A 27,642-nucleotide genomic window follows, 5' to 3' on the forward strand; every position below is an offset into this window, starting at 1 on the left:
CTAACTTTTTCTTTTGAATTGCGTTTTTCTGTTAAACCTAAGAGATTAAATTTCCCTGTTTAACATAGTGAAGACAACTGACATGAAAAGAAGAAGGTCAATATGGTTTATTTAAGTTTTGGAAGTAATAAGAACATTTTTTAATGGTAGTGAACATTTTTGTAATTATAGTGATATTATACATTTAGTTTTAAATGTGCTGCAAATGTTTGCAGTATTAACTTTTGTACCAGTCAGAATGAGAGCACATAATTTCTACCCCTTGAAATTCAGCCAAAAAAATACCACGGCTGAAGCAGAAAATAAAGCCATATCATTAAAGCAGAAAATAGAGCTGTATCTACCCCATGAGTGGAAAAGTGATAACCGCCTTCTTGAGGAGTGATACAATAGAATTATGTGGTAACCTAGGTAGTAGGTGAAACTTTGGTAGTTCAACTGCTAATAAGGCTGTCAAATATGTTCACATACCCAATTCTTTCCTCAGCTCTTGACAGGGTTCTAAAAGCTCATTAAAGCATTTAGCGTTGATACAAGGCCAGGGGCAGATGGAAAGTAAAAGGTACACATTTAAACAAAACAACATCTAAGCATAATTATCTCTATTTGATATTGGACAAAGGCTGCATCTGTAATTTTATTTTTAACGCTCAGATTTCTGTTTAAAAAAAAACAAAAAAAAAAAAAACAAAAAACAGAACAACAACAACTAAGAAAAAAAAAGTTTGATTAATTAAAATTTTGTCTATGCACTGCTTAGGAAAACATTTGTTTAACACTTCTAAGTTATGTAGTAGCTAAAAATATGTAAACCATAGGGGATTGTTTTTTAAAATATTTTATTAACTTTTTCATCTTTCCCTATCCCCCAGATTTGTTTGCAAATGTTTTGAGGTCAACTTACCCACCTTTGAATATTTAGAACATCTAACACAATAGCAACTCCATGTTGACTGGAACAGACAAATAACTGGGCAATGCATAATAAAATTCATAATAAAAAATTAACATTAAAAAAGTTGATGTAGCACAAACTGTACTATGATCTATTAGTATGTTTAATACATAATACTGAATAAGGGACTTTTCAAAACTCATTCAAACATTCCACACTTTTTACTCCTGAGCTGTCCTCTAATGCACATTTTGAGACTTTGAAGTGTAGTGCACGATGACAGGATTTGCAATATTTGCACTGTTAGAAGAATCACTAGAAAATGGAAATAAAACTCACAGTGGAACTGGGCAGTATACAGCACCTTTCATGCACATGCTATATCAAACCTTTTTACAAAACTACCAAATATACTGTATAAACAAATGAAACAGATCTTAAATGTTAAAAATACTCAGTCTTGATAATAAAGTCCGTGTTGTTTTTGGTTTTGTTTATGCAGAAATTTTAGGTGGGAAATGTTTTATTTTGCTACGAGTCGTGTAGCAAACACAACGGTATCTAATAGGTAAAAAACAGTATCTAATAGGTAACAAACAGAGCTTCTGTATGTATGGAATAAATTGTTTTTACTATCTTACATGTAATATCTTAATATCTGTTCCTCAGAACAGCAGTTCTAAATCATACCGCGGGAGTTCTCCCTGCACAACTAAACAACTTATAAGCACCAGATACATGTATAGCTACAGGTTTATGTGTAGGAAACAGAACCATGAATCTTCTAGTAGGTAATAATAGATAATAATAATAACAAAACAACAACTAAACAAACAAACAAAATCCTTACTGTCCTATGATGGCAGCACTGTAACTAAAAATGGACCTAGGCGTGTTTTGTTTTGTTTTATTCTGGAATAAAAAAAGAAAAAAATCACAACAATTAATAATATTACAAGACTAGACTAGTTATGATTCAGCTTACAAGGAATTTTCATAGATTGCTATCAAGATTAAAACATAGAAAATACAAGTGCATGTCCAAGAGATATGTTGGAATAGGATAATGTTGCTTAAAACAAAGAAAGAAAACTTACTGCACGTCACATTACCACTACTTTTAAAGTAAAATGTATGTGGATGTATCTTTATCATGCAAGCAAATGTACAAAAATAAGCAGTAGTCAGCTCCCAATATCAAGCTCAAAACAAAATTATATTCAGAATCTCAGTCAAATGGAATGTTATGTCCTAGTGTTTTAAAGACACACAGCACTTTAGTGGAAAATATTAACTAGTTAAGAGAAAGCTCATTTAAAAATAAAAAAGAAAATAAGCAAGAAAAATACTGCTTACTTAAAGCTTCAAACTGCATACATTGAAAAATACTGTACCACTGTGCTAGAGAGGCAACTTTCAAGCAAAGACACCTACCTTGTTATGCTTGTTAGTCAAATGGAAGGAGATCAAAGTGATAAAACACAGGGCAGTTTAGTTCAGAAAACTAGTCTGAATGAACCACTACTCAAAAGTGTTGTAACTGCTAAAACTTTGGATAATGAAAACATACAGAAGACCCATAAGCCTTTCTATTTATATAGGGGTGGAGGTTGCTCTTGATTCCAGCATCATTTCTAGTAAAGAAGAGAGGCAAGTGCCTTTGACATTTCCCTGAGACAAAGCTCCAGAAATAGATTATGAATCTGTGCTAGATGCACATAATTTACATATGCAATATGCTATAACTATACACAGGGTTCCTCTTGTAAACATATGATAGCAAAAGAAATTTACCACACATAAACCCCCAGTGCAAATTCTGATTTAAATTAATCTCATGGTCTAATAGCTAAAATAATAGCTAATACAATGAAAATGCTTCTATTGAAAAAAAATTTTTCCTTCCCGTTTAGAATACTACAACTTGGGAAAGCTCACCTTAAAACGTGGGAATGCTAGAGGAACGTATCACCCCTTTTTAATTAGTACATATATTTAAAATTTACTTATTTTAAGTTGTAAAGAATGTGTCCATAGTAAATTAGAATTTGACCATGTTTAGAAACTCTAGGCCTGAAAAAAGTAGTGACATTTACCCCAAGAAAAGTTCATGCGTTGGAAAGAAGGATCAGACAAATGTATTTCTTGAGGTAGATCTTAATTCAAATTTCTGTATTTTAGAGACAATTTATTATCTTAACCAAAATTAATTAATCTCAAACAAGATGACCTGAGTTTTATGCTCATTATAGAAGCTTGAGTTCTAGGCTTATTATAATCATAGAATCGCTTGAGTTGAAAGAGACCTTAAAGATCAACTAATTCCAACCCCCTGCCATAGGCATGAATGCCACCAACTTGATTCAGGTTGCCCAGGGCCTCATCCAACCTGCTCCTGAGCACCTCCAGGGATGAGGCACCCACAGCTTCTCTAGGAAATATGTTCTTGTCCTCCCACTCAGTGAAGGATTTCCTACTAACATCTAACCTAAACCTACCCTCCTAAAGCTATTCTTCCTTATCTTATCACTCTCTAAGTTACTCTCCACCTTTTTATAAGCTTATTTTAAGTAATGAAAGGCTGCAAAGATGTCTCTCCAGAACTTTCTCTTCTCCAGACTTAACATCCCCAGCTCTCTCAGCCTCTCTTCATAGCAGAGGTACTCCAGCCCTCTGATCAACTTCGTGGTCCTTCCGTGGACTCACTCTAACAGGCCAATATCCTTCATATGCCCCAGACCTGAATACAGCGCTCAAAGCAGGGTCTCACAAGCGCAGAGCAGAGTAGAAGGAGACAATCCCTCCCTTGACAGGCTGGACACCCCTCTGGTGATGCAGCCGAGGATGCAGTTGGCCTTCTAGGCTGCAAGCCTTCTAGGTTGCTGGCTCTTGTTGAGCTTTTTGTCCACCAGAACCCCCAGGTCCTTCTCTGAACAGCTGCTCTCAATGAGTTCTTCTCCCAGTCTATGCTCATGTCTGGGACTGCCCCAACCCAGGTGCAGCACTTTGAAGTTGTACTTGTTGAACTTCATTAGGTTCACATGGGTCCACTTTTCAAGGTTGTCCAGGTCCCTTTGGATAGCATCTCTTCTTTCTGTTGCATCAGCTGCGCCACTCACAATATTGTGTTCAATCCCAGATTAAGCTGTAGATTTCACCTGTAGCTGCTATCTCCTATTAAACCAGAACTGTTTTTCTCTCCTAGAGGGGCTAGCATAAGCAAGAACTACCAGTGATTAGTCAATATACATTAGCACATGATTTAAGACTCAATTTTAAAAGTAAAATTAACATAATTACCTGTCGATATTTAATTAACGTTCTTTCTTATAAGATATGGTTAAGAAAAATGTTTTAGCAGGATTCAAAATGATAGGATTTTAAGGAAACTGAATTAATTCTCTAAATTAAATTGACAGTGTGAAATTACAATATTACCATGCTTTCAGATACTAACCATCAACTGGACTTAAACTATTCTCATCACAATGCCAGTTTACAATAAAGCTTCGATACAGATTATATGACCATAACTTCTATTATTACAAGCCAAGTGTTATAATTCCATAGACTGAAAGCACAGGTATAGCCAGCACAACATAACTGACTTGAAAGCCCATCACTAAACATTTGAAATGCAACCAAATAAGTATGATTCATCAAGAAGTATTCTGAAAATGTTATAAAGATTTTCTAAATTTGCTCTTTCTTCAGAGACAACTGATAAATAAATACTAACATTAAACTAGTGTTTTAATACTACTTATTTGTACTACTTATTTAGTAACAGCATGCTGATTAGGAGTCAAAAAATAAAATATAAACCAAAAAGGTTAATATTCTATAAAGTGAATTTGTTTTGTATCACACATGGATTAAAACAAATGTTATCCGTAGGAGCATAAAATAACTCAGGGCAAAATGTACCACCAGGAAGCCTCTTAGCCATGCTTCTGCATAAAGCAGCATCAACCCTGAGGTCAGACCAGGTCACTCAGGATTTTATATGGTCAATTCTTGAGAAAACCTCACAGGATGGAGACTGCCCAATTTCCCTGAGTCAACTTGTTCAAAAGTAAGATTCACAGCAAGTTTATCTTTATATATGGTCTGAAGATCTTGTTTCCAACTCTGCCATCTTTCTCTCTTTCTCAAACCCTACTCCACCATGAAAAGCTTGGTTTTGACTTTTCAATAACCCCCTTGAAGACACCAGGAAGCTGTTATTAGCTTTGCTGGCTTCTCCAGGGTGAACAAGACCAGCTCCATCAGCCTCTCCTCACAGGGCAAGTGCTCCAGCCTCCAGCTGCCTCAGCAGCTCTCTACTGAACTTGCTCTATCAAAATTGGATGCCTTATTCCAGCTGTGGTCACATGAGTATTGAGTAAAGGACAATAATTCTTTCCTTTGATCACACATTCCTGTTAATGTAGTACAGAATATTGCTGCCAGAGCACATTGCTGGCTTGTGCTCTGATTGCCGTCTGCCAGGACCCACAGGACCTTTTCAGCAGAGCTGCTTGCTACCTGCCATTACTATGCCATCCTGTCTTCTGTCTTACATTTGTCCTTGTTGAGTTTCATAAAGTTCCTGTTGGCCCATTCCTCTAGCTTCTCTACATCTCTCTGGAAGGATCTATCTATGACTATATTGACTATTGACTGATATTTTGGCATCATGTGCAAATCTGATGAGATTGTACTCTGTTACTGATTTTAGATCATCGGTAAAAACATTGAACAGAACTAGTACCATGACAGACCCTTGCAGTACTCCACTTAGATTCCAGGTAGAGTATGGCCTGTTAACAACTATCCTCTAAATTTACAAGTTAGTAACTTCAGCAGTGGAAGAATAAATGAAAATCGGTGGATTATTTATAAAGTAGTTCACAAAAAAAATATAGTATATGCTTGAAAAAGACCAAATAAATGGGCAAATTTAGACTGTCAGACTGTAAAAACATCAGTTGACATAACAATAGATTTTTAACTCCATATAAATTGTGTTCCCTTTGGCCACTGTGTGTAACATTATATAGCATAAGGGCATTACAATCCAACTAACTTTAGACCTGAAGTCTTACATATCAGTATTAAATTACACTTCTATGTAATGACATTTCTATGTAATGTAGTCATATGATATACCACTGAGGTATATAATATATGATTATCAGGACTCTGAGGGCCCTGGTGGGCATAAACAGCTCTGCCCAACATCCCCTAGGTCTCCCTCATCCCTGCCTGTGGCCCAGGATCCTTTTTCAGCCCCTGAGGCTGTCAGCCCCTGCCCCGGTGAGACCACCACAGGGCCAGTCTCCAGCTCTCCGCAGCACTGCTTTGTGCAGCCATGAGCCCCACCCAGCCAGACCCAGACCCCAGCCCCCCTCTGTCCTCAGGGAGATGCCAGATGCTCAGGGCTAGGGCTGTCCCGAGTGTACACTGCCTACATACAATTAAAAGCATTACATTTAAGAAGAGGTAAGTAATTCCCTCTTATTTCTCACTCAGAATAAATAAACTAAGTTCATGTCTAAACAGAGTAAATGTTACTTATAAAGTAATATAAAAATGAACTACTTAAAAATGAAACTGTACCATCTGGTCTTTTATGACCTAAATGATTCCATGATTCTATGATTTTTGTTGTTGTTTCATTAAAAGGTCAAAATACACTGAATAAACAAGGAATGTTTTTAGTAATGCTTTTTAAGAAAGGTCAAGTGCGACAAAAACAATTCTCTAGGAAGGAAAGTTCTTTCAGTGTACATAATGATCCAAAACCCACTTAAAGAGATAAAGCTATTCCTACAGAACATTATGTGCTCTCAGCATCAGGTGGGCAGTAAGCAAACTTTTGAGCAATGAAATGGGCATCCAGTACAAAACATGAACTTTGCCTCAGGAAAAGCTTCCCTGGGAGATGTCCCCAGTGATCCATTAGTCAACAATTTCAAGATACCTAAAGCTAAATACTTACGTGTTACAGTTAATTTCAAATGTATTCTTTCTACTGTAGAGTGCCCTATCTAAAAGTAAAACAACTTGATTTTCAGAAATGTTAGATGGTTTCGAATACTTCTTACATTTCTTAGCTAATAGTACTTAAGGAGTTCTGAGGAGAGTGGTTGCTCAGAATATCTGGTAACAGCAGATTTTTGAAGAATGGTTTGGGGTTGGAAGGCACCTTTGGAGATTGTCTAGTCCACTGATTTCCTAAAGCTGGGTCAACTACAGCATGTTGCTCATGATAGTGTCATGTTTTGGATATATTCAGGGATAGAGACTCTACAGCTTTTCTGAGCAAGTGTAGTGGGTTTACATGGTTTTGGTAGCAGGGAGCCATAGGGGTGGTTTCTGTGAGAAAGATCTAGAAGCTGCCCCATGTTTGGTAAGGGCCCCATTGTTTTCCAGAGCTGAGCCAATAAGCGATGTTGGTTTGCGCCTCTGTGAGAGCATATTTAAGACAGGGAAAAAAAACGCTGCGCCACACATCAGCAGGGAGAGAGAGAACAGCCTTGCAGGTGCCAAGGTCAGTGAAGAAGGAGGGGGAGAGGTGCTTCAGGCGCCGGAGCAGAAGTCCCCTGCGGCCTGTGGTGAGGACCATGGTGAAGCAGGATGTCCCCCTGCAGCCCATGGAGTACCACGGTGGAGCAGGGTTCCACGCTGCAGCCCGTGGAGGAGACCACGGTGGAGCAGGTGGCCCTGCACCGATGGAGGCTGCCGCCTGCGGAAGACCCCTGCCGGAGCAGATTTCAGGCCGGACCTGTAGCCCGTGGAGAGGAGCCCACGCAGGAGCAGGTGACCTGGCAGGAGCTGCTGTCCGTGGGGGAGCCAGGTTGGAGCAGTTTTCTCCTGAGGGATGGACCCCGTGGTACGGACCCATATCTGGAGCAGTTCTGGAAGAGCTGCTGCCTGTGGGAAGCCCACGCCGGATCAGTTCATCAAGGACTGCATCCCGTGGGTGGGACCCCACAGCACAGGGGACGAGAGTGACCGAGAAGGAGCGGCAGAGAAGAAGTGCTGTAGACTGACCATAACCCCCATTCCCCCGTTCCCCTGCGCCGCTCGGGGGGAGGAGGTGGAAGAGGGTGGATTGGGGGGAAGGTGCTTTTCTTTTTTTTTCTCTTTTCCTTTGTTTTCTCACTTCTCTCGCTTGTTAGTAATAGGCAATAAATCTTACTATCTCCTTATGCTGAGTCTGTTTTGCCCGTTACAATAATTATTGAGTGATTTTCTCGTCCTTATCTCAACCCTTGAGCCCCTTTTCACATATTTTCTCCCCGTTCCTCTTTGAGGAGGGGGAATGAGAGAGCGGCTGTGGTGGAGCTCGGCTGCCCACTCGAGCGGAACCACGACAGCAAGTTGTTCCAGTTTTTATTACCTTTTCAGTAAAAAGGTTTCTTCTGTTTAAATGGCATTTCCTGAGTTTCAGTTGGTGCCCATTATCATTTATACTTAGACTTGGCACCAATGAGATGAATATGGTTCATCACCCTCTTTATACATGTATGCACTGACATAACCATTTAGGCTTGTTTTTTAAAACACAACATTTTTTTGTTAGAGAGAAGCGTGTTAAACAGCTACATTTTCTAAAATGGAATCACGTATTTAAAGAAATGCATATCTGAACTAGAAGTTTAAAATAATATACATGCTACACATTCTTTCCACTTTTTCTTAGAAAAATATCCTACCCTCAAGTCTAACTACCTACTTCAACAATCAAATTTTTGGATATAATTTTGTAGGTCAGCACAACAATTTATTTTCCAGAAAAACTCAAAGCTGACACTGGAAGAAAAAACAAAAACAAAAACAAAAACAAACAAACAAACAAACAAGAACTCCCTGAGAGATTTGTCCTGAATAAAAAAGCAAATAATGGGTATGTATCGCTCTAAAGAATATTCTCAAAAACAAAAAGATTTCTATGAAATTATCAATATTTCTTATATGTGTTGAGATAGTAAAATACCCTTTCAAGCTGTTCAGCTTCCTCTGATTATCTAAAATATCACCTTTATCTAAATCAAGGACATACAGATTCCTAAACTCAATCACAAAATCTATTCCTCCATCCAAAGATGGAAATTCAATATTTTCACAGATTTTTCCAATTTTCTAGAGTCAATAACCAAACATGGCTTTGTGGCTTTCTGTTCTATGGGGGCCTCCTTTCAGTAATTTCTTTGTCTGTAAAAAAGAGCTAACTACTCTAACTACATCAGACCATGAAGACAAAGAAAGAGGTAGTGGTAAGTGGAAGTAGGATTTAGGTTGCAGATGATAAAAAGGAACAAAAGACAGAAATGAGGATTAATATTAGGCTAGGTTACTTGGAAAAAAAGCACAAAAGACAGACTGCAGAATCAGGAGACTAAACTGTGGAAACTAATGTCTCAACTAGTGTTACAAACTTCTGTTTGTATTTTTATTTATTTCCATTAAATTATTTTTATAACTGTTAAATGAGCAATATTCCAGTCTTAATACCCCCTGGGAACAATAAAATCCTAAATATAATACTTTTTAAGAATGGATTATCTGTTGGTTTGTTTGTTTGTTTCTTTGTTTCCCTTACAAAGGAAAACATTTTTTTTTCCTCATAGGGATTTCTTTGCAGTATATGCCATTTCTTAGAACTTAAAGTCCTTAATAAAAAACATTTTTCAATAGCTATTACTTAAACATTACTGGGATTAATATAATCAGTTTCATATCTTCCTCTGCACAGTCTATCTCACAGTGTTGTCATTTCAAAAGTACTTTATGTAAACTTACAGTGATGGTAATTAATTTGTATTAAGCATGCCTTTCCTGGATTATGTGTGCATTTCTGACCAGCAGAAACCCTTTTTGTGTGGTTTTGAGGGACAAAAATTCAGTTACACAGAATCACATAATCACAGAATGGTTGAAGTTGGAAAGGACCTCCAGACATCATCTAGTCCAACCCCCCTGCTCAAGTAGGGTCACCTACAGCAAGTTACACAGGATCACATCCAAGTGGAGTTTGAAAATTAAAAACCTTTCCCTTCTCAAAAATGTAATTATGAAAGAGAATGGAAACCTTTTTGAATGGGTCTTGTATTGAAATGGTCATTCTTTATTCTGAATTTCTACATGCTTATAGCATATTATGTTTCTGTGTCTTTCATTAGGTTCTGGTTATATATGACTAGAATTTGGCTGTTAATAGAACTGCTAACAGTTTTACCATCATTACTAGGTATTTACTTCACATAAATTAAATGGCACTGTGATCATGTTGGCCGAGGCAAGAATTTCTGAAAGATTCCACAGAGTTCCCACAGTAAGTTCTTTTATGTGTAAGAAAACGTTACTGGATGAAAATTAAATGAGAATTCTCAGCAAGTATTAAATATTTTTTGTTTTTGTTAGCCTCCACAAGAGGTAAAATTGTGAATTTCTTCCAGATTGGTTAATATTCATAAACTTCCATTGGGGTCATTGGGAAGATGAATGATTATTAGCGTAAATACTACTGACTGGTTTTCCATAAGTGTCAAAACAGTGTGCTCAGACAGGTTCAGAAAACCAGCCACAAGTCAATTTCCTAAAACTGAAATTTCTTTCAAGACTGCAATCATAAATTTGTTTTGACTGTTGATTTACTTAAGACATAGAGGTTTTTGAACTTTCCAGAGCAAAATATGATTTAAACTTGTGGTTTTTATGACTCTTTTCTGAAAAAAAACAAAAACAAAAACTATGCAGCACCATGCTGCATACAAATGAAAAGAAATTCTTACTTCTTGTATCTCCAGTTATAAACCTACATACACCCTATGCTTATTTGTTACACTAACACATATATATATAAGGAATTAAAAGGTTGTGACTTTAATCCCAAATTTACTAATAATTGAGAGAAGGAAGGGGAATGCCAGGTGAAAGTGCCCTTTCCTATTTGCTTTTGTATAAGCTTTATTTGATTTGAATATATGTCCTTCAAAATTCTCTTCGCAATGTATTTGTACAGATCAGGGGGCATCAAGAAGGAAGTACTGTAAGCAAAAATAAAACATTACTACCTAAGAAATTGTCAGCTTTGTGAAAAGTGTTAGCATTACCTAGTTTTCAGGTGCCATGGATTGAGGCTCAAAAGACTCAGGTGCCTTACTCTTCTAGGAACTTTCCAGGCAACTCTCAGCAAGTCACTTCATTAGCATGTGCTTCAGTTTTGTCATCCAAAACAGAAAGAATAACTAATTCCATAGTGAAATTATTTAGAAATACGTATATAAAATGTTACATAAAAATCAGCTATTACTACTCTTCTCTTCCATACTGGCACATTTGAAAAGTCAATACTGCTTTAAGCTAATATAATTCAGTTTTAAATAATATACAGTTTCCTAACTCTTTATTTCTGTTCTGTCACACTAGATGCCTCCCTTTTGTTTGTTCCAATATTTCCATTTCTACTATTCTACGGCTTACTTTGATTTCTGCTATGATTCCTGTTATTAAAAAGGCAGTATGAAGAACAGTTTACTGCATAAAGTATCTGCCAGACCCAAGTGCCTAAGTCTGAGGCACTAGACTGCATTGAAGATAACTCTTTTTACAAGTTAACTGTTTATTTTTCGTTTGTTTGTTTTCATTGGGATACAGAAAGTACAGTTCAAGTTTCTTCCTTTTTGAGGAAATCAGGATATACATTTTTCACATTCCAGTTGAATTTCTGAACTATCAGAAAAGTATAAATCTCTTTCAATTTCTCCCAAGTTATTCCCCTTGATACTGAGAATTTAAATATTCATTGGATGAAACAAAGACCAAAAATTACTCACTTAGCCTAATTTTATAACCAAGCAATTAAAATGTAAGGGTACTGGGAGAAATTTTCCATTTCTACCTCATTGAATAAAGAAACAAGAGTAAGAAGCTAGGCAAGCATTTATTCTCTGAGTTTAATCCCTTTTTTAAGTACTTACTGAAGCTAATTTTCCATGGCAACTTTTAACTGATACTCTCTTTAACCAGACAGCATAGGTTTAAATGTCGTTTCTTTAACATAAACGTTTGGTTTTGTTTCTGAATTTTTATTAAAAAAAAAAATAAATCTGATTTTTTTCTGAAATGCATAGACCACAGCACCAACAGGAGTCAAAGTACAGATTGATTTATACAGTGGTGTATTTTCTGTTTTGTCCTCCATTCCTTTCTAACATTTAGCTAGCTTTTTCAGGCACTCTAACCTTAGAACTGTGTGGTGCACTTCGACTATCTTAGAATAGAAGAGCTTGACGATATTACTGAAAATAGTAATGATCAACAGAGACCACCATTTTACTTGCAAGTTAAGATTATTTTTTCAGTGCTTGCTATGCTAAGAAAGTTACAAAGAACTAGCACAAGCTAAGGTCTTTGAATTCCTCAGAAATGTACCAGGAAGACTATGTAACTCTGAGATCCCAGTCACACAAAGACAATCAATGTCATGATGATTTAGGAAACTGGTACAAGTGTCTCACATGCTGCTTGTTAAAATGAACCTCTGCCTAGGTATAGTGATGATAGTTTGCTGTTTCTTGAGGCAATGAAGGTGCCCCTCACAAAGCATGGCAGAAGTATCTTTGCCAACTTTCTGGCCAAACTGCTAAGAAGAGATTGAAGGTAAGAATGATGAAAAGGGAGATGAGTCACATTTAAGTGAGATAGCAATGGAAATGAATGCAAAGGATTTAGAGGAATATGAGAGACTTTAGAAATGATAACACAAGGTGAAAGGACACCTTTCTCGTGTACACATTCTGTGACAGTATACGTGTTTATTAAATTCCAGTTGTTTGTGAATGGGGGGGGGAAGTTAAATTTTCATCTTTAAGGTAATGCTACTAATACAGTACACAAATAGAGTACCCATTATTAACATATAAAAAGATCCACTGAGTGGAACCAAAGTGGAAGTAGTGTAGCTGGAAACTGAAAAGGTAGTTCAGAATACTCTCACATTCCTTATTTAGAGCAGAAGTTATTAAAAGCTAGACTTATCATTCAATAGATTTGAGGATATAAAATCTTATTTACCAAGGCGTTTGGAGGATACTTTGCACATGTTTTTACTTCTGTAATGAGATAATCTTAGCTTTGAAGAGTAAAGCCAAACATCATCACCCTCACCTATACTGTGAATAAGTAAAAAAAGTAGTATCTTATTTAACAGTAAGAAATAACTTCTGACGCACCATATTGCATGGCTCATTTCCATTTTCATACTGCAGAACAGAATTTTGAATCTAATTTCTCCACTGGAAAAATAGTAGCTTTCTTATCTTTAGGCAGGAAACTAATACTAATTTTGGCTAATACTCAGTCTTCATGCATATGATGTGATTAGAGTCTTCAAAAATAATGCAGGGGAAACATTCAAAAGAACAAAGCAATTATATTTCACATATTTTATGTTTCAACACAGTTCTGTTCATACAATAAACTATAAAAACTACTGCATCTATCTTTAAAGTACAAAAGCACAACAAAAGTTCAAGTGCTCTCAAGCAACTAAGCAACAAACAAGCTGTCTGAAAAAAAGAAATGGAGACAGAGAGAAAGGGTAGTTCTGTACCATAGGGTACACAGTCTGGTTAGAAAGTATATGACAAACTTAAATATGAGGCAAGACACCAAAAAATCCCACATTCAGTTATTTCATTATCTAGTTCTCTACATCTGGCTATTATCAAAATTATCTCACTCTGTACTTGGATGTCCCCTAACACCACAGAAAAGATCCTGAAAATGGAAAATGACCTCCTAAAATTAAATAAGAAGAGAATGTTAGGCCGGGAAAAAAAAAAAAAGGAGTGAGGTGTGGGGGAAGGGGAAATCATCCAGCAGAAATACTTCTATCTGATGTAACTGACAGTATTCATTCTAACGCTTAAAATCTGTTTTCCAAAATTAGACTATTTAAGGTTTGTTTATGTTCCCACTAAACTACATAGTGGTCAATAGCATTCAAAAATTAACTCAAATGGCTTATCGCTTTTAATTATCTAAGAAAAAATAAATAAATTTTCCACACGAAAATTAAGTCACTTCCTGAAAAAGCCCAAGTATATTATAGGAACATTTGAATGTCACCATTTTCAAAGGGGAAACAGAGTGTTCCAACAGTTTCTGTACCAATAGATATTCTGACTGTATAGCAGTGCTTTATCCCACCTTTTTCCCTGTTTTATCCTGAAATGAACAGATTATCAGTGCAGTATGTTACAGTGATTGGTGGTCATGAAGCAGATATTCAGATTAATGTATTACTGTTTTGACCTTATCAAAATGAAGTATCTTAGCTAACTTGAAGTCAAGAATAATTCAGTACATTTTTTCCTCTTCCATAAAGGACTTGAAATTACTTAAAGCCAGTGGTACATAAAACATAGTCTCTCTCTTTTGTAAACAATGAGCATGTGTAGAATATTAAACACATTAAAACATTTGAATGCAACTAAAATACTCATGTTGTGTTTTTTGTTTTTTTTTAAGAATATGTAAAATTAAGAAGACACACCTATTAAATCATCAAAAAAATTAGGAAGGACTCTATACTATATCACAACATTAATTCCAGAGTGAAAATACAGTCCATCAATTTAAACATTAGCATGCATTTGAAATTTTCAATTTCAAACTTAGCTCTTATTTATTTATTTATTTAAGACTTGTGTTCTTATTTGAAGTAGAAAACACTGAAGTGAAACTTTAGAAATGGATCCTTCCAGTTCCATATGCAGTAACAGAACTAAATTAACATTCAACAATAATTTTATTAAAACCTATAAATGTGAGAATTCTAAAAATACATTTTAAAAGGGGAGGGAAATGAAATAGAGAAATAGTTCTCCTCTGACTTGATTACAGAAAAAACAATGTCATTCTATGCACTGTCATTGTGTCGATGAATAGCTGTACATAAAAGACATCTCAAGAATGCAAAGGTGAAAAATCATCTGCTCAGAAAGTAAGATGAAGCAAGATGAAGCAAGGCTAACAGACCCATGAGTATGAAACTCTGCTGCAAACATTTACTTCTGGGACAATATATGAAATTTAAGTTCTTACGCCTAGGGGAAAAAAAATCTGATGAAAAGTTTCCTTCTATGAAAAGAAGATTCCTTTTTTCTGTCTACTGCTAAATCAGGTAACTATCTGGGCTGTATTTTGACAACAGGACTTCAGGGTCTATAAAGGGCTATGAATCTACAACACTGAGAATTAGATGTCTGTCGTTAAAAACAAATAAACAAACAAAAAAACCCAACACCACAACAACAAAAAAAAAAGCAATCACCAAACAAACGAAAAGCTTATCTGCCAAATAAATTAACAATGCAACAAGCAACTTCTTTATACGACCTTCTATTTTATATTACAACCACTTCTATGGCTGTAACTGAAGTGATGCAGCACTTTAATTTCTCTCAGGGAATCTCAAGATCCCATGAATGTGCTGATATTAAACTTCACTTCATGTGAAATCCCATCCGAGATTAAGACACCTACATTTGTGTGTCTGGACTTGTCCTAGGTGTACAAACTCATATTATAATCAACAGAAATTAATCAATGTAGTCAGTAAAATACAGCATTTTAATCCATCTCAAAGAACAACCCTTGCACTGCATATAATACCTGCCTAAATGCTGTTAGTTGCCATTTTACGTGTTCTTTGACTTCTTCTAGTTCCTGTACAGAAGGGTATGGTCTCCTGTAAATTCTAATTTGCTAATACTATGCAGATGTGTCGTTTACTCTAGAGCATCTCTACCCAGCCCCTCCCATATGGTCATCTGTGTAACTGCAACCTGTACCAGCAGTAGGTTGACCTTCCCAAAGCGTGGGGGTTAATCTTCCTTAAATCTTCCTATATGTAGTTTGGTCCAAATTTTGGTCCAATTTTGATACTTCATAACACACTGCTTTTATAATATCTTGCTTCATCTCCAAATGCCAGAAAAGCACATGCACTTCTGTCAGCACCATAAAGATACCTTAGATACCCTATCTCATATGTCAGTGCATGTGTATCTGTGGACGGATGAATTGTGTCCAGATTTAGTAGGTATTTAGAGAAAACCTACAGATGACAAAACAGAGGTATCTACATTTTGATGTAGACTTCTTGAAGCTGGATCTCACCTACAACCTTGTCATAACTGCTGAGTCTTCCAGCAGAAGTATTGTGTACTGTTAGTTGCAACAGGTTTTGAGATAAGTAAAGACAAATTGCATTTAAGTTGTTAGAGTTTCTGAAAAAAAGTGATGAAGATGGTTTTCCCCTTCTGGCAATTCTAGCCAAAATATTCTGAGGCAGATCAGTAGTATTTACTTTGGAGTAAGAAGTTTTTTACTTGGCTGCCAATTGCTTCAAATTATCTCTCAAAGCAAAACAAACAAAAAGTCTAGCTCCATAAATCATTTCTGAATGAAGACAGATTTCTATTCATATGCAAAATAACATAAAGAAAAAAGAACAACAGAATATCAAACAGTGAAAGGTTGAGTGCCAGTTTTCTCCATACTGGACACATTGAAAGTGCTGGCATTCACCTTATTCAGCTACACTTAGCTCACTGTCAAGTTTTAGGCAGAGTAACCATTTGGATGCTTTTCACACATGAGAATGACAGCTAAATTTTATCCTATTCTGAAAAGCTTATGGATATGTTTCATCCCTTCATCTGTATTTTCCTATAAGCAAAGATTCTTAATAGAAGGCAGACATGATTACTGTGTATTGTATATTAGTGTACTCAACTGACATATCTGATACTATTTTGTTCTTGAGTATTATTTTGTGTATGGCCTAAACAGTGCAACTGAATTACTACACACGAGAAAGGGTGGAGAAAGCCTAAGTAGTTAGGAAGTTGATTTCACAAGTGAGCTGAACAGCAAGTACAGGGCTATCACTGTAACCTTCCAAAGCTTTAAAAAGGATGAGAAAGAAAGAGAGGATGCTGGATCTCAAAAGAAAGCAAAGTTACAGAGTCTTAAAGTAATGTTTAGCTATTAGAAAATGGAGAATTCTTTTCCAAAAGCCCTTTCAGAATCAAGGTATGCTTGACATAAAGAATATTGAAGATTGTGTACTCCCATCTATAAGACTAGAAGCTGTGAAGCTACCTTAATCCCTTCTGTCCACTTGGATAGCATTATGGATTCATACATAAGTGATGGGGTGCAAAAACTAGCCAACAGAAAGTAGCAAGCACAAGGAAATTTTATAGGAACAGTGAATGGACGGAGTAAAAAAGAACAACTAATTTTAAAAACAGCAAAAGAGGATTACCAGTGCTGAGAGACATTGCAGCAGCAGCTTCAGGAAGATCCAAAAGGCTTTGGCTGTAGTTCAGTAAAAAATTTCTAACTCAAAAGGAGTTTTAACAAAGCAGTAAGGATAGAAAACACCAAGATGAAAAACCTTCAGTGAATAGAAAGAAATGCAGAAACGTGATGAAAAAGAACAATTGTGTCTTGGTTATGACACTATAACCTGGATAGGGTGGAGGGAGAAATCATTTTGATTCTTTTCTAATTAACATATATCACTTTGATTATCATTTGCAAATATCTGTTAAGAAACGTATAATTCACTACCTTTCATGAATGAAAATACCTATTAAAAGGATTTAATGCACATAACATGCATGACCGTGTACTCGCATGAAGCTGACAGTTTCCCTTAGTTTCGTATACCTCAGTAAATTTCATTTGTTCTGGATAAGCCAAATTATACATTTTCACAGGTGTTTGCAAGACTGAAGCCTTAAACAGAAAATTAAGAAAATTACAATTAATGAAATTAAAAGGTTGTTTAGGACATATTATGTAATTTCCCTAGATTTTTGGATATGCACCTTATTTTTAAGGATTTGTATAGCAACATTGTTATTCTTCTTTTGAAATGGTTAGGTCACAGTAGCTTGAGATGTTACACTGAAGCTACACTGCATGAGGCTACCTTGTGAAAAAGAAACAAAAAAAAATACCAACAACAAAAAAACATTTAAAAAATAAATAAAGATATGAGAATGGAATGAAATAAGATTCCGGTATTTCATATTTTGTGTAACAGTGATCATATAACCTGGTTTATTTTGTTTCATTTTAATAAAATAACTAACAAGTTTTTGCAGATTGTATTGGGTATAAATGGCAAAGTTTTGGCAGCAGGGGGGTTACATTTTTTACTTTTATGACAGAAAGTCAGGGGCTGCCCCATGCAGGTCACAGCTAGTTCCAGCTGGCTCTGCAGTAGACCCACAACAAGACACATCTGAGCCCTTCAGGGGGAATTTGTTGTACCTGTGTGAAAGCATATTGAAGAAAAAGGGGTAAGCACTGATATAAAAGAACAAGACTAGAGAAAGAGGAAGTGCTCTGTTGCAGAATGGTAATACCCCAAAGGGGTATCCCATGTATCACTGTATCCCATGGATAACCTATGTTGAGCATGTACTTCCCTAAAGAGACTGTAGCCAGCTGTTTACCCAGAGAGAGGAAATGAGTAAAAAGGAATGCATGTCAGAAGAAAAAAGTGAGAAAGGAGGAGAAGCAGAAACAAACTCCTATGCTCTGGCTCCAACCATCAACAGTGCCTATCAACTCTTAGAATAGACTTAGGTGTATGTAATGTGTAGATATGAGGAAGAGGAATGAGAGGTGTCTGGAGCAAAGATAAGCCTGCAAAAGGAGGAGAAGTGTTTTCTCTAGCTATTTCAATGCATCTTTGTTTCCTAACACCCAAGCCAGTAACTGAATGTTCTGAAGTCAAATTTCCCAAGTCAAGTCTGTTTTGACCATGATGGTAATTGATAAATGATATTCCTTATCTTTGTTTCAACCCACATGTTTTCTGGATTGTATTCTCCCTATTTTCTGCCTTATCCCAAAGCAGGGCAAGAGAGAAGTGAGCAAGTGGCTTTGTGGGTGCTTTGCCGTCAGTCAGGGTCAACCCACCTCACAAATATATTAGCACAAAATACGCAGTTCTGCAAACAACAGCTAGCCAAGGGAGTGATTAGGTGAAAGGAGTGTTGAAGTGCCAAGCAGTGATGAAATAAGACAATTATGTAGTATTCTGAAGCTCAGAATTTGAAATTTTTCCTTAGAAAGAGAGAAAAATGCAATAAAGAAAGCTAAAGTAGATGAAGTGATAAGAAATTACTAATTCTAGTTACAGAAGGAAGCCAGAAAAAGTTAAATTAATATTCATCTTAACTAAGCAGGTGAAAGAGTGTGCTTTTGCAATGAAGTTATTACAGCATTAAAAAAAAAAGAATAAGGTAAAAATGTAATATATTGAGAGTATTATCAGATATGTTCTCAAAAGTGAAGTGGAAATAAACTCCTGATAAGAAAATCTTTCTCATCTATCTGTATCACACTGCCCTTTGGAATAACTGTTTTTGATTTTATTAATCATCTTCTTTTGTGACAACTTGTGTCAATATACCAGTGAAATTAGTGATTGAAAATTGTCTTTACAAAAGGGCTTAAAGTTGACTCTGATAAAATGAAGGCTTTTCTTCTTAAAAATAAATAAATTTTGTATACATTCTTGATTTCTAAACTTATGAAATATTTTTAGTATGTTTACTTCCTTTCCTTACACTCTCCTACAGTCTACATCATCTCAGAGACTACTCATCTCTATTACCTGACCTTACATATTTCATTTTCTACTGTCAAGTTCAACTTGTAATGATCATATCTGCTTGAGTATGAACATTTAATGCTTTTGCGTGCTGAAATTACTGTCCATATATCAGTTTCTTTCAAAAAGCTGTAAAAGATATTTTCTTAATTTCTTTATACCACAGCCTTTCACAACTAAGTATAGAGTACACTTTAACATTCAGAAGTACATCATTAAAAATTAAATGAGCAAAACAATAATAAGAATTCTATAACATAATCACTACAAATTTAGGCATATTAGGTGGTGAAGAGAAACTGCAGTTACACAGCATATTCAAATTTCTGAAACCTGACCATTAAAGTATTTTATGTGACTTGCCAAAAACTAGACAAAAGTCTATTCTCCTTAAGCTAGCACTTCTGTTTTTTTCTGAAAAACACTTCTGGCAGGAATGTGAGTGTGCCATCTTAGATTTAGTTTGTTCTTGATAATTCAAAAATGAACATCTGCTCAATGCAAATTACAATCTGCCAAAATAGTTATCACATTGTTTCTCAATTGTTGAGTAGGATCCAACACAAAATTTCTACTTGTTTTCAACAGTACCATAAGCTAGATATCTTCCAGTAAAGTACGTGGTTTATTGTATTGGGTATGAAGGATGCCATGAAAAAGATGTCAGTGCCTTTTTATAAGAGTTACAGAAGCTTTGCCTACAGTAAGTAGGCTCCTTTTCACTGAAGTCACTTACGGTACACATTACAAAATCTAACAGAGTCTAAATACAGGTAAACATATTTGCCTAATTAGTAATCAAATTCTACTGTGTTCTTGTATAGAATGTATTATTTGAGGCAAGCACACAGTACTAAAAAGTTATAGGATAAGTTACGTGAAAAAAAAAAAATTGTTAGCTGTAATTTTTATATTAGTTGATTAATTTTACCAGATTCTGCAAACATTTATGTAGCTAATATTTCCTATGCTGAATTAGAATGGAGAAATGTAAAAGAAATTCCTGAACTAAGTCTCATAAATAGGAGTGCTATGATTTTTTTTTTTCAACAGATAAACGGAAATGCAAAAGAGCCCAAAAAGAGCTACTGTTCATTGAAGATCCACTGGTAGACCATAGATACTGAAAGATATTATTTACAGTAATGTTTGTGAAAAAGTAGACAGTATTACAATACACTAATGAAGCACAGTTTTTATCAGCACTTCATCATGATAATGATCTTGCTCCAAATGGCGATACTCCCAAGTTAATGCTTCAAATGTTTTCACTCTTATTCAAAATAATGCTTGTTCATAAAAACAGTGGATAAGAATCTTACAGGTTAATTGAACCCTTAATAGCACAATGCATTCATAAATAGGTAGTACGAGATAATAGTGATGAAATGCCACATTTGTAAATAGAAACTTACTCACTGTTTTACAAACATGATTTACAAGACCATAGAGGCAAACGCATATTTTAATAATAAAAAACATTATTTCTGCATGTGTTTTGCAATCTCTTTCAGAAACCAGGACCATTTTAAAAGCTAAGTACTGCACAGGGGAGAGTGAAATAGATACCTGCTGTAATGTTATATTTATAAACTATACATATACACACGACTCATACTCGAATATACTGTAATTTGGTATGTCACGCAGCTGACTTTATCATTCATGTAAATACAAACTACACCTTTATAGGGATTTTTTTCTCTAAATGTAAAATAGATCTTCCCATTTCCCCCATGACTTCAAGCTTTTTTTTTTTTTTTTTAATAAAAACAACAACAACAACAACAAAAGAAATGTATTTATATAAATGTACCTTGGTAGTGAGCACTAAATCCACGGTATCGATGATTGCTGTCTGTTACAAAATGTAGTCTGAGCCAATTTTTGTTGCTGATAACTGGAGGAGGTATATTCATGCCAGAGAGCCTAAATCAAAATAAAAAAATATTAATAAAAGATAAAATAAAAAATATCAAGGCTGAAGATCAGTACATTTTTATAAAGCTCTGACAAAGATCTTGTACGGAATCTTTTTTTCTTTTTTAAACACACATGCAATTCATAATGCTGGTGAGTGAGACTTTATATATCCTTGAATAATATGTTATGACAAGTGTGAACAGACAACATTGTCCACTCTGCATGACAAAGTGATGGGATACAAATCAGCGCTAATCTGGAAACCGTACAGTCACGCTACTGATCAGGCACAGCATTATCATAACGCTCAGGCTAGAAAGATTTTGTGTCTATCTAGGTCAGTGGACAAGTTAGGCAGAACACTGCTCTGGGCAGCAGGAAAGGTATTGCACCCTGTGGCTTTCATGTTCAAGATACGGCACAGGAGAGCTTAAATCATGCAGACCACTGAAAACTGTAAAACAGACGCATTTTTCAAAGGTTAATACTTCTCTAAATTCAGGGAAAACAGAAGTAACTGTCACTCTGTGGCTTCAGTGAATATGCAAACCAGTTATTAGAAGAGAAGGGAATTGTGGTGGATTGACCCCATCCATCAGCCAAACACCACACAGCTGCTCGTTTGGTCCCCCTCCCCTTACAGCAGGACAGGGGAGAGAACAGGAAGGGTGAAATCTAGAAAACTCATCAAGTTGAGATAAATACAGCTTAAAAAAACAGCTTAATAACTCAAACCAGGGGGTGGGGGGGAATCCAATGATACAAAAGCAATCACTCTGCTCTTCCCACAGACAAGACCTAGCCAGTCTTCAAACAGTATCTACCTGCCCTCAAAGCCCCCTCTCCTCAGTTTTTATTGCTGACCACGATGTTGTATGGATGGAATATCCCTAAGATCAGTTTGGGTCCCCTCTTCAGCTTTTGTATCCTTCCAGCACCTTGCCCTGCCACAGCCTGTGGCAGCAGAGAGATAAAAAGAGAAAGCCTTGACGTCGTGCAGGCACTGCTCAGTAACAGCCAGAACACTGGGGTGTTAGCAACTCTGTTTTCGTCACAGACCCAAGCTACAGAACCATATAGACTGCCATGAAGAAAATTAACTCAAAAGAAGTCAGGCCCTGTATAGAACCTATTTTTTGTTGTAGTTTTTCTTGCTTTTCTGTTTTTATTGTTAGGACATTGTTCCAATTACTGTAGCCTTTCATCTTGACTTGCTCATTATGAAGGTCTGAATTAGAGGTAAATTTGTTTGTTTGCTTTGTTGTTGTTTGTTTTGTTTTGTTGTTTTGCTTTTAATAGATGAAGTGAATGTCAAAAGGTGAATAAGCTTTTGATAAAAAATCCTTCAAATCAGTAATCCAATATATTTTTCAGCTATTCAGGCAATCTACTAGTGAGATTTAGTTTTAGTAATTTCTTGCTTTTACAGAGGACTTTTCATCTAACCTTTAAAGTGGCTTTGCAACGTACAATAATGTCATTATCAGTATTTTTATCTCCATTTTACAGACAGAGAAAATCATGCACATGGAGGAAACTACTTCAATCACCTAGCAAGCCAGCAACAAAAAGAAAACTGGAAGAAAGAATCTGAAAGTTCTGAGCTCTGGTTTTTACAACTTTGCAGTAAAGTTAGATGACTACAATGATAATTTTAACAAAAACTAATTCAACCATTATTTCATTAGTGTGTACATGGTTTCTAGATGAGGAAGTGGTCCTGATTTCTCTGTATTATTACAGCCTTGGCTGAAAACTGTGCTGGGGTGGATGGGAAAGTGACCTTTGTAGCACTGAAAGAAATTGCTTGCATTCTCAGGGTAAAACCAATTTCTTTTGGGGGTCAGCCTTAAGGAATTTGCTTGGCTCTACCATTACTCAATTCCAGATTCTGAATTGGTTTAGTTATTGTTATGGACAATGATCAAGGTACATTTGAAGTCAACTGTATTCACAGTGAAACAAGTAATTTAGAAGTGAAGAAATATAAAAAGTATCCCTTAAAAATGTCTAATAAGCTTGTGTAGGTGACATTGTTTTGTAAGGAAGATTTTGAAAGAAAAACAACTTGGAGGTGGTAGTGTTCCTTACATCTTTTCACAACCAAGCTATCTGAAAATGGAATTTGTTTTAAGACCATTGTCCAAATTTCCGAAACTGTGTTAGTGCCCTCTTTCCCTAAGGGACTATCATATCTGACAAAATGTCTGGCTGTCACAACTTGTTATTTAAGGGCCTGCAAATACTTGCTTTAGAATGTTTTTATACTATGGAAACCCACTAAGTGATCATTTCAGATCATTTCAGATATGGAACATATGGAATCTAACTTTTTTCCAGCTTAATGCCCGTTTAAAAAAAAAAAAAAAAAGCATGATTGTTTACAAAAGAATTTAAGAAAAAAAATAGTGCTATGAAATTGCAAAAGGATATGTTTAGTGGATAAATCCATGGTGAGTGTATAAGCAAGTATTTATAGAAGTATTTATACCTCTTTTTGGTGTTCTCCCCCCCCCACACACCTCTGCCCCATAGAATTGCCAGTCATTTCTGCATGAACCTGAAGAAAACCAAGGAACAATGGTTTTATACTAGTTGCTATGTAAGACCTGGGTATTCTGTGTACTTCTCTGGTAGGCTTAAGCCAGTAATACTATTCCTAGAACAAAGTATGCAAAATATAATCAGAAATACCAGTTATGGTGCCTCTTGGTTTGTATAATTTATTTTATTTATTTTGATTTTTGTCCTTTCTTGTTGTTTTTTAATATATATAGATAGATAGATATATATTGCTAATTAAGAAGTTGCATCCCTTCTTCAGGAAACTGTGGCTATCAGTTTAATCCTTGTTTCAGGCAAAGGGATAAAGGAAGGGGAAATCCAAAATGTCACCTAAGTTCATTATCCTCAACACAAGATAGCATCTATAGAAAGAGGCAGTTTCTGTACAAATACATGTGTAATTTATGTGAACTTTCTACCATTTGTATTTCTAAAATGATCATTCTGCAGAAAGGATTAAGGTTTTGATCAAGCAATAAGGAAAATGAAACTTACTCTAGCCTGTAAAGATTAGACTGCAGGCAGATGACAAAAAGAGCAATCTTCCACTTTTGAACTCTGAACCCTCTTTCAAAATTGTTTATGACTTTTTGACAGCCAAGTTCCCCAAAGAATCTAGATCATAATGGTGCATGCAGACTGTCAGACAGATTCCAACTCCAAAGTCCTACACCAATCATTTGTGTAAGCAGAACATTCTTCTTGGCTTGTGTTCATGGTGAAAGACTCATTTTTGCATTAATGAATCCTACCTTCCTATATCATTTTATTTTTTAAAAATACTAGTATTGAATTAGTATTTGTGATATTAGATTGTGACAATCAGTATGTTCTACTGAAATATTTTATTTTGAAACCTTTAACTAAAGCCAAAGAAGCTGGCTGCTTATATTGTTTATTGGTCAGTAAACAGCTCTTTTGGCTGCTGGTTAGGCTGGTGGTACTTTGTAGCCTCGCTGCCAGGTTGGCCTCCTAATTGCTTGATCATTTGGCTTTTTTTTCTTACTTGCTGCCCAGTAAGTATCAAAATGTATTTTGTTGTTTGTTTTTTTTTTTCTGAACCACTTGAAATTCCATAAAGTTATGTTCAGTACTGGTATCCAGAATTTCATGAAAACGAATAAAACCAGATGAATTTCCTTTTCTGGTTAGCTTTATTACATGGTATGTTTTTCTAGCTAGTTATTAAAATGCATTTGAACATTTCTTTGTACTGATTGAATTTAAAACAGTTCTATATCACGTATGCAGCATAAAAGCCAGAAGCCTACACCTTCAGATTAGGAAACATGAAATCTTTCTTCATTATCACTGTGTATGTGAGCACTTTCTAAAAGCCATAAAATGACTTAAGTCGTTACAAAAATTTTGTTATAAATGTAAGACATATACTTTAGTTTCATGCTTGGTTTTTGGAAGGCAGAGGTTTAATTAACTGTCCTTTTTGGTACAGCTATTTCTCCATACAATAGTTACCTAATGATACAAGACATTACAATACAGCACTTTCATTTAAATTCTCACCCCTGTAACTAACTGCTTTGCAAGACAGAAGCAACAACATTTCGCTGCTTACATATTTGAGAATAAAATTATTACTGAAAGAGGTCTTACTAAATAACTGAAACAAAAATAAAGCTGTACATCACATCTTAGCACCTTCTTGGCTAGTGTATTCTGCCTATAACAAGGTTTCTGTCTTAGTAATCAAAAAAATGTGAAAAATAAACTGGAAGTTTATAGTCCAAGGCATGGGAAAATTATACCCTAATTGAATATGCTCATGCAAAAACAGTAGTTTTAATTTTAAAATATCTAATATATAGTTAAATTTGTCTGTGGAGTCAATTATTTATTAATACATTTATCCCTGACAGCTATGGGTTATGCTTAAGATGATTCTAAGTAAGCATGTAATTATGTTGGCAGAATTCTAACTAAATTCACAGTTCCTAAAATCTGATCTTTATAATTTGTGATTTTTATGGGATTGTTCCCAGAAAACAGGTTTGCAAGCTGACAGAATTTGTAATGACAACTGGCAGAAAATGGTTGCTTATTCTGCTCATATAACTTCCCTTTACTCATGTCAGTTTATCTTCTTAAACCGTAAAGCTGTTCACCATTACCATAATTCACTGGGGGTCCAGCCTATTTCTGTGACAAATATCATTTCAAGCATAGCTACACTGCATCACCTACAGTATTTTCCTAAATTTCAGAGAAAAGTACCATATCCAGTACAGTTAGCTATACTTGTATATGACTTACAATCACTTGCAAAGATTTCTAGTGTCCTTTCCTTTGCCCTCCATGATTGACTTGATCCCATAAAATGGTAACTCTTGTTATAAAAAAATACATAATGAACATTTCTATATAAGAATCCATAACAATGTAGATGTAAGAACAGTAACTTGTGGATGCAAGACCAAGATGTGGGTCTCCGATTTAACAAATTCATACACAGAACTTCAGAAAAAGTGCTGGCCTTTTGCAGAAGCCTTGGAAGGCTTCCATTCTTTTGGAAGAATGGGGAAAGGATTTTAGTCTTACAGTTTTGTGGGCAAAAAATATTTCTTTCAGCTCTGTTTAGAAATAATTATGTTAATTTCAAAGAAGCAAAGCTGAAACTGATTTAATATATAACACATTGCTTGTTTTGAAAGATCCTGAATGATTTTGTGATTAAGACACCAACTTAACCATTAATCTTTTAGTCACACACTATGTGAGTAAGATTTTATATGGCTAGGCCATCAATGTCCTTTATGTTTCCAATTATGGGTCTTAATGGCGGTCATTATAATTGAGAATGTCTCTTTCATAGTTGCTTGGAGTACTGGCTTCTTTATCCTCACCTCTCCACCCTTCCCCCCCCCCCAAGAAATGTTCCATCTAAATTATACTAAATCACTTTGGTGCAAGGACACTGTGACATATATTGTCAAACAGAAAACCATCCCTCCTATTTCTTATGAAATCTTTCTGTTTAAACCAAGAACTCAATATTTTAATTTTGTCAAAGATATCAAATAAATGGTATATGCTAATAGATATTTCCAACTATCTTTGAATGGAAAACAGGATAGGTCAACTAGATGGATAATTGTCTATAAATTGGACTTTTGTGAAAGTACTTCCAATTTAAATATTCAAGTAACATGAAAGCAAGTATTTTCAGAACTGTGGATTTCCTAGAAATTTAATTGCAGCTTACATTTATGCAATTGCAATATATGCATTTATGCATATATTTAACACTAGTATATCTACATTACAGAAGAAGATGTAGGAGCTGCAGAATTTTTAAGTGAGTAGAAATTTTCTTTGAATTATATGCATGAAACTCAAGCTGTAGGTGGGTATCAGGGCTTCTCTTTTGTGTGCATCCTGTACGCTCAAGTCATTAATTCCCCAGATGATTCAGGAATTTACTATCCATTTAGACAGACAGACTGGCTTGAGAAAACAGACCAAATGGAGAGATAACTATGGTGTTATTTTATTGAAATATGTAAAGTTTCACTGTTAAGTCTTTGAAAAATGCAAGCAAGAAACA

The 27,642-nt window shown here is 35.5% G+C and overlaps 1 protein-coding gene across 3 annotated transcripts in view; it reads right to left on the bottom strand.

Moving 5' to 3' along the window:
• The window catches only part of CSMD3 (CUB and Sushi multiple domains 3), a gene marked incomplete at both ends in the record, with an annotated part of 670,606 nt that overhangs the window by 416,811 nt on the left and 226,153 nt on the right, over nucleotides 1-27,642 (bottom strand). For all 3 annotated transcript variants that reach the window (XM_084281281.1, XM_084281280.1, XM_084281279.1), the window contains one exon: nucleotides 21,409-21,521. In XM_084281281.1, coding sequence (XP_084137407.1) covers nucleotides 21,409-21,521 — 113 coding nt within the window. The remainder of the gene's footprint in view (nucleotides 1-21,408; nucleotides 21,522-27,642) is intronic.

This window comes from Netta rufina, assembly GCF_964035555.1.
Source record: "Netta rufina genome assembly, chromosome: 2".
Lineage (NCBI taxonomy): Eukaryota > Metazoa > Chordata > Aves > Anseriformes > Anatidae > Netta > Netta rufina.